Genomic DNA, 8,518 nt, shown 5'->3' on the forward strand with positions numbered 1-8,518 from the left:
GCACTCCACTAGTCACTGCCTGCCATTCTGAAAAGGACCCGTTTATCCCGACTCTCTGCTTCCTGTCTGACAACCAGTTCTCTATCCACGACAGTACGTTACCCCCAATACCATGCGCTTTGATTTTGCACACCAATCTCTTGTGCGGGACCTTGTCAAAAGCCTTTTGAAAGTCCAAATACACCACATCCACTGGTTCTCCCTTGTCCACTCTGCTAGTTACATCCTCAAAAAATTCCAGAAGATTCATCAAGCATGATTTCCCTTTCATAAATCCATGCTGACTTGGACCGATCCTGTCACTGCTTTCCAAATGCGCTGCTATTTCATCCTTAATGATTGATTCCAACATTTTCCCCACTACTGATGTCAGGCTAACCGATCTATAATTACCCGTTTTTTTCTCTCGCTCCTTTTTTAAAAAGTGGTGTTACATTAGCTACCCTCCAGTCCATAGGAACGGACATCCAGGGGTCTCTAGAATTATTTTTCCCAGCTTTTTTCTTTAAGGGCACATGTTTGGCCTGGGCCATCCGGATCTCCTCCTTGAATGCCTCCCGCTGTTCCGACACTGATTTACCCACAAGTAGCTGTTTCCAGTCCACTATGGCCAAATCACTCCTTAACTTAGCAAAATTAGCTTTTCCCCAATTCAGAACTATTATTCCAGGCCTATTCTTGTCCTTATCCATAACCAACTTGAAGCTGACTGAATTATGGTCACTGGCACCCAAGTGCTCCCACACTATTACCCTTTCAACCTGCCCAGCTTCATTCCCCAAAACTAAATCCAAGACCGCCCCCTCTCGTGTTGGGCTCGCTACATACTGACTAAAAAAGTTCTCTTGAATGCATTTCAAGAATTCCACATCCTCTATACCCTCCACTGGTTCTCCCTTGTCCACTCTATTAGTTACATCCTCAAATAATTCTAGAAGATTTGTCAAGCATGATTTCCCTTTCATAAATCCATGCTGACTAAACCATGGCCCTCTCCTTTGAAGTGTGATTCACAATAGCCATTGCACAAAAGGTGTCTCAGTTGCTGAGCTGCTGTGAAGTTTTACTCAACGCGGAAAATGAGCAGCAGCAGTTTGAAATTACCGGCCCTTTAAGAGCTAGATTGAGCTGGACGCAAGGTTTGAAGGCAGATTGCTGAATGCAAGTCCGCTGAAATTGGGTAACTCTGTCAATAGCGCCCCTGCAGCGCCCAGCTGAGGCCATGAGCGCCTCACTTCCCACCCCCCCACTTCATGTCTGGGATGAAACCGGCCAATTTCCCTCAATTTTGCAAGCCATTTCGGCAGGTGCTAAATTTTCTACAAGTTAAAATTTATCGCCCCAAATGGGACGCTACTGAATTTCGTCCCCTCGCGTTGGTAGGCCAGTGGACCATGGAGGCATTCCCTGATAAGCCCAATCATGTATTTGCCCAACATTCATATATGTATAATAGCAAGAGAGAGATAAATAACATTTATGGTTAAATTATTTTATTTTTCTAGGATGGGAAAGCTCAGACATTAGCTGCTACATCAAGTCTTTCAGCGTCTCAGGCAATGCAACTGTCGATGCCAGTGTCGGTGTTGTTGAAGCAGAAGTAGAGACATTGAAAAATGCATCAAGTTCTGTATCTGTGGACATGAAAAAGCGAACAATCTCTGCAATGAGGCTGTTGGAGGCTTCCAAAACCAGGTATTTATGTCTCAACCCAAAGTAAGGTAACTGTCATATGCAGAAGAGGAGTATTTTGCACTGTGATATGGAGTTAGCCAGAGTATTGTAGCTCTAAGCTCTGCGGGGTATCAGAGAGGGATGTCTAATAGCAGACTCAGATAGTGTCAAATTTATCATCCATCTGCAAGATTATCATCGATTATCATCATCATCAACAGCTTTGCTGATTTCGGAGCGGTAATGGCGGGCCGGTAAAGTTTGCTCATGGGATCAGAATTGGGCATCTGGGCCCTGAGTGTGGGGCGCTGTGCTGCGGGAGGCGTTGTACACCTCTCTTCGGGCGTTAGCATGGGAACATCCCGAGCTAAAGAGTCGGACCGGGAGCGCTACAAGAGATGCCTCGGGAGAAAAATAAAAACCTGAAAAACCCCACAAAAACATTCCCAATACATAAGTCACACCACACAGCATAAATCACAAAAAAATTAAAATAAAAAACAAACACACTTACTTTAGGACTGCATTACATAGTTCTCTGCAGTCGGTATAGATTGGACCACCCGTATTTACAGGCGTTCACTGCGGGGCGCGCCGCGGGGCGGACGGGTCGGGTGGGCGACAAAAAGCACGGCAGTGTCGCAACCAGGGGCGTTGCACACCGGCGCAGCTCTTCCGGGCGGTGCTGCTCCGCGCCACCGCAAAACCCTCCGAAAACCCCGGCAGGGCACATATAGGTTAGACCGGGTAAGCTGTCAGGTTTCCTTCCCTACAGGGCATTAGCGAACCAATTGGGTTTCTACGACAATCCGGTAGTTTCATATCGTCATCTTTTTATTTGAAATTAAATCCCCAGCTGCAGTGGTGGAATGTGAACTCACGTCTCTGGATTTATTAGTCCAGCCCTCTGGATTACTAGTCCAGTAACATAACCACTCTGCTACAGTACCACCATGTGAGTTAATGTACTCAACATTGTCGTGAATATTCCATATATGTGCATGTTGGCCCAGAAATCCTGGTCAGCTGCTTCCCGCGGGCGATCGAGTAAAAAAATTTAAAAGAAATGCGCACTTACCTTATCCTGCTGCACCCACGCGAGTTCTCGGTCCTCAGGCCTCCACTGACTGCGCGTCACAGCGCGTCAGGACGTGAGCAGGCCTGGAGCTGTAGTCACATGTCTCTGGGCAGCCAATCAGCTAAAGTATGTTCTCATTCATAATAATGGGAACTCCGTAAGTTGGAATTCCCATTATTATGAATGAGAAACAGCCCTCAAAATACACAAAACCAATAATAAAAAAATAGAAAAATACACCACATATTTTTAATAATTTAAATTAGTTATTTATGTATTATATTAAAAAATATTTTTCCAATTTTTAAAAAAGTTTTTTAAATTATCATTTAAAATAAACTTATCATAGTGGGGAGGATTTTTAACAATAAAATGTGTTTTTATAGTTTTATTTTAAAATGTTTTTGTCTATTTTAAAACACTTATGCCTGTAAAAGTAGGCTATGCGCCTGCGTTTGTCAAGCGCAAGAGTTTGAGGACATTTGCTGGGCAAGATATGGGTAAATCCCGCAATCTTGCCCTTGCAAATGTCCTCGCTCCCGAGATGCTCCAGCTTGACAGATCAGAAAAGCCGGTTTTCAGCACATGCGCATTGTGCGCTGAAAACTGGCTTTTACACTGCCTTCCCGCGTCCGTACACACTCCGTACAGACCCGGGAGGCCAGAATTTCTGCCCCAATGTCTACTGAAACTGTAGTTACATTGAGCCCAAGTTTCGGCCTCAGTTGCTCCTGATTATTTGGAGCAACTGGTGTAGAACGGAGTATCTTAGAAATTCTAATTCTCGGCATTTAGTTTGCTCCAGTTCTAGTCAGTTAGAACAGTTTCACTTTGGAACAGAATTTTGTTTTCAAAAGGGGGCCTGTCCGGCCACTTACGCCTGTTTTCAAAGTTTCAGCAGTGAAAACTTACTCCAAATTAACTTAGAATGGAGTAAGTGAAGATTTTTGAACGCTCGAAAAAACCTTGTCTACACTTTAGAAAATCAGGCGTAGGTTACAAATCAGGCGTAGGGAATGGTGGGGGGGGGGGGAGTTTAAAAGGAAGTTTACAAACATTAAACACTTCAGTTTTACAAATAAAGAGCCATCATCAATAATAAATGATAAAAACATCAATAAACCAATCAAAAAAAATGAATAAGAAATAATTTTTAAAAAAATCAATAAATAAAACATTTTCTACTTACCGACTGCAGCACCGGGAGCCCTTCAACAGCGTGCTGGAATGCTCCCCCTCACCACCACCGTGTGTCTCTGTCAGTGTCTCTATCTCTCTCTGTCTGTCTGTCTGTCTGTGTCTCTCACTCTCTGTCTGTCAGTGTCTGTGTTTCTGACAGTGAGGGGAGGGGGAGGAGGGGGTAGAGGGAGAGAGGGGGTGGGGGCAGGGGGAGGGGAGGGAGGCAGAGGGGGAGGGATGGGGGAGAAGGGGAAGGGATGGGGGGAGGGGGGAGAAGGGGAAGGGGGAAGAAGGGGAAGGGGGGAGAAGGGGAAGGGGGGAGAAGGGAAGGGGGGAGGGGGAGAAGGGGAAGGGGGGAGAGGGAGAAGGGGAAGGGGGGAGGAGGAGAAGGGGAAAGGGGGGAGGAGGAGAAGGGGGAGGAGGAGAAGGAGGGGAAAGGAGAAGGGGGGGATGGAAGGAGAAGGGGGGGATGGAAGGAGAAGGAGGGGGGAAGAAGGAGAAGGGGGGGAAGAAGGAGAAGAGGGGGGGAGGCTGAACATGGTGAGGGGGGGGAGGCTGAACTTGGGGGGGGGTGGGTGGGAGGCTGAACGGGCCGGGCCTGGTGGCCGGGCCCAAGACTTCGGGCAAGGCCCGTCCCCAGCACCAGATTTACAGGTAGGTGGCGTTGGGTCGGGTGGGGTGCGGGGTTGGGATCGCAGGTCGGGTCGGGGGGAGCGCGGGTCGGATCGGGTTGGGGCCGGTCGGGGGGGAGGGTGTGGAGGAGGGAGGTCAGTTCATGTCAGGGGTGGTGGGAGGGAGGTCGGTTTGGGTCGGGGGGGGGAGCGCGGGTCGGGTCCAGTCCGTTCCGGGGGCGGGAGGGGAAGCGGGAGTCAGGTCGGGGTCAGGGGGGATGGTGGGGGGGAGCGGGAGTCGAGTCGGGTCGGGAGGAAGCAGGAGCTCGGCGTGGGAGGAGCCTTATCCACGCAGCCCCAGTGAGGCCATTCGGCCAGGGCTAGGGGCTACGTGCTTCGGGCCCCGCCCACACAGTTTTGGGCGCCTGGAGCTACTGCACTTGTGCGCCCACTGTAGCGCGCATGTGCAGAGGTCCCGGCACTGTTTTCAGCGCAGGGACCTAGCTCCGCCCCCAACTGCTCGTGCTGCGCTGCGCCGAGGGCCAGAGGACCTGCAGGGAGCCGAAGAATCTGGAAGGTTTTTTTGGCACACTTAGTGGCGCGAAAAATGGGTGTCCAGGTCGGGGCTGCGCCGTTCTAGGCACGGCCCGAAACTTGGGCCCATTAGGTTTAAAGTACACTAGGCTCAGGATTACACAGAGAATGATACCATTAATATCACTGAAGTGATTCACAGTAACTCGATGGGTGGTCTACATGGACAGTTGTCTAAGTTAAAATGGCAGCTCACCATCATCCTTTATGAAACTGACTAAGTCCTCATTTTTTTCTTTTTGTCTTTTCAGGAAGATAGACAGAAGACACAGCCTTGTGAAACAACTGTGTAATGATACTGTTTATATCATATCAGGAGTGGTAGAGGCAGATAAACCATGTTCTCTAAAATATACTTCCCAGGCAACTTCAGGAATAAGAGCACGATTCAAAACACTAAAGGGGAGTATAACTGTACCCTATCACTGAGCTATAACTGAGAGGTTTGCAATATTCATTCATGTGTCGATGGCTTATGGTTACATTTTTTGAATTCATTATCCTTAAACATTGAGATGAAGTGAGAAAGTTACCTGCTATCTTCCAGGCCAAACAAGTGGATCTCAGTAACAGGGAAATTCTCAGTGGGTATTGCTACTCAAGAGAGGCATCAAGACACGTTGCCATTAATAGACAATTAAAAATAATTTGAGAAGAGTTCTAAAAATCAAAAGAGAATAAGGACAACAGTGAAGGTCAATGTATCACTGCTCGTCCTGCTGATATTTTCGGAAGTAAGGAAAGGTACTGAGATGAACAGTTTAAAGTACAGCAAAAGGCAGGGCTGTAAACAGCAGTAGGGGTGAGAGGCCACAAATGAACAGAACCTTAGAACCACCAATGCAGCTGTTGTGTATGGAGAAAGAGTCAGACTGAACACTGACCTCAAAGTAAAGTGTGACCATAGTCTTTTATTGCAGGACTCCAGAGTGCCTCTCCAACCTGTTAAGCCTCCTTAAAAACCTGTGTTCCCAAGGGATTATGAGATCTCTTGGGACTCCAGGGGGTGGCTGTACAGAGTAATTACAAGTCCACATATATAACAACACTCCCCCCTCCCCCCCCAAAGTCAATAGTGTAACTAGTTAAAATGTGAGTCGATCTGGGGCCCTTCTTGCCCTGGTTGATCATCTCGGTGTGAAAGCTGGTGTTGTTGATTCATTTGTTGGGCCCTCGTTGGGCCGCTGTGCAGCTGGCCTTGCTGGGCTGCCTGGTGTGTTGGGCCCTGCAGTGCTGCTGTGGATGATGGGTCCTGCTACATGGTCAACCGTGGCTCCGGTTGCCACTGGTTGGTATGTTGGGGGATCATAAAAGGTGGGGTCCAAGGTGGGTTGCTCAGGATAGTCCGTGAATCTGAGTTTGATTTGGTCCAAGTGTTTCCGGTGAATGAGTTCATTTGAAAGTTTGACCCGAAACACCCTGCCCCCCTCTTTGGCCATGACAGTGCCGGGAAGCTGCTTGGGACCTTGTCCATAATTTGATACAAATACAGGATCATTGATTTCAATCTCGCGTGACATATTTGCGCTATCATGGTATGCACTTTGTTGAAGCCGCCTGCTCTCTACCTGTTCATGTAGATCAGGATGAACTAACGAAAGTCTTGTCTTAAGCGCTCTTTTCATGAGCAGTTCAGCAGGTGGGATCCCAGTGAGTGAGTGGGGTCTCGTGCAGTAGCTAAGCAGGACTCGGGATAGGCGAGTCTGCAATAAGCCTTCAGTTACCCTCTTCAAGCCTTGCTTGATGGTTTGCACTGCTCTCTCTGCCTGACCATTGGATGTTGGTTTAAATGGGGCAGATGTGACATGTTTGATCCCGTTGCAGGTCATGAATTCTTTGAACTCAGCACTGGTAAAATATGGCCCATTGCCGCTCACCAGGACATCGGGTAAGCCATGTGTGGCAAACATGGCCCACAGGCTTTCAGTGGTGGCAGCGGACATGCTAGCCGACATTATCTCACATTCAATCCACTTGGAATACGCGTCAACAACCACAAGGAACATTTTACCCAAGAACGGGCCTGCATAGTCAACGTGCACCCTAGACCACGGTTTGGAGGGCCAAGACTATAAACTTAGCGGCGCCTCCCTGGGTACAGTGATTAACTGCGAGCATTTATTACATCTGTGAACGCAGGACTCTAAGTCCGCATCGATACCGGGCCACCACACGTAGGATCTGGCTATCACTTTCATCATTACGATGCCTGGGTGGGTACTGCGGAGGTCATTGATGAAGGTGTCTCTGCCCTTCTTGGGGACAACTACTCAATTGCCCCACAGAAGGCAGTCTGCCTGTATAGACATTTCATCTTTGCGCTGCTGGAACGGCTTTATCTCTTCCTTCATTTCCAGTGGGACACTGGACCAGCTCCCATGAAGCACACAGCTTTTGACTAGAGATAATAGGGGTCCTGGCTTGTCCAGGTTTTGATCTGCCAGGCAGTGACGGGTGATTGCTCACTCTCAAATGCTTCCATAACCATGGCTAGATCTGCGGGCTGCGCCATTTCCACCCACGTGGTGGGCAATGGCAACCTACTGAGAGCATCAGCACAGATTTCTGTGCCTGGCCTGTGGCGGATGGCATAGTTGTATGTGGACAATGTATTGTATGGGATTGCTGACCGCAGCGAAATGTAATGAAATGCCATCGAATGTACTGTACAGATTCTTTTTATGAATAAAGTATATTTTGAAATAAAAAAAAAAAAAAAACTGTACAGAGGAGGTGGGTCGCTTCTCGGCCTTTTGGCTAAGATCAAGTGTAGTACCGTTTCTGACCAGCCACCATGACCTCATGGTGGTTCCTCCCTGGTCAGGAAGGTATATGCTTGCATTTTTGGAAACAGGAGGTGGGTGGGGAGGGTTGACCCATCCACCTCCACGGAGGTGTGTGGGGGACCTGACCCATCCACCTCCATGGCACGAACCTGGTATTGCAGTACTTCCAGGAACGGTGCAGTGGCTCTAGGCCTTTTGGCTAAGAGCATTGGCGCAGAGTGATCCTTGAATGGGCCCAAGGTGACCTCTGGCGTTTGTGATTTGACAAAGAATTGGAACGATTGGCTACGAATTTCAAAAAAAAAACGTGAGCGCCCATCTTCTCAGCCTTTTGGCTAAGATCATGCATAACTGATCTGACAGGGGAGTAACCATGACCAGAAAGTGGTTCTCCCTGGATCAGGAAGGTGGTTCTCCTATGCTTTTTGGAAATAGGAGGTGGGTGAGGGGCACACACCCACCTCCATGGCATGAACCTGGTATTGCAGTACTTCCAGGAACAGTGCAGTGGCTCTAGGCCTTTTGGCTAAGAGCATTGGCGCAGAGTGATCCTTGATGTGTGCAAGGTGACCTCTGGCGTTTGTAATCTGACAAGA

The 8,518-nt window shown here is 48.4% G+C and overlaps 1 protein-coding gene, 1 non-coding gene and 1 pseudogene across 2 annotated transcripts in view; all 3 read left to right on the plus strand.

Moving 5' to 3' along the window:
* LOC139233654 (pejvakin-like) overlaps nt 1–5,649 on the plus strand; it is a 37,386-nt gene extending 31,737 nt beyond the window's left edge. The window contains exons 3-4 of the mRNA XM_070864063.1: nt 1,506–1,695; nt 5,388–5,649. Coding sequence (XP_070720164.1) covers nt 1,506–1,695; nt 5,388–5,565 — 368 coding nt within the window. The 3' untranslated portion in view covers nt 5,566–5,649. The remainder of the gene's footprint in view (nt 1–1,505; nt 1,696–5,387) is intronic.
* A 2,224-nt stretch (nt 5,650–7,873) lies between these two features.
* Nucleotides 7,874–8,108, plus strand: LOC139234199 (U2 spliceosomal RNA; annotated as a pseudogene).
* Nucleotides 8,109–8,237: 129 nt separating this feature from the next.
* Nucleotides 8,238–8,435, plus strand: LOC139234223 (U2 spliceosomal RNA). Its single transcript, XR_011588297.1, has one exon. It is a non-coding gene; the product is annotated as a U2 spliceosomal RNA (small nuclear RNA).
* The last annotated feature ends 83 nt before the right edge of the window (nt 8,436–8,518 follow it).

Source organism: Pristiophorus japonicus, chromosome 21 (assembly GCF_044704955.1).
Source record: "Pristiophorus japonicus isolate sPriJap1 chromosome 21, sPriJap1.hap1, whole genome shotgun sequence".
Lineage (NCBI taxonomy): Eukaryota > Metazoa > Chordata > Chondrichthyes > Pristiophoridae > Pristiophorus > Pristiophorus japonicus.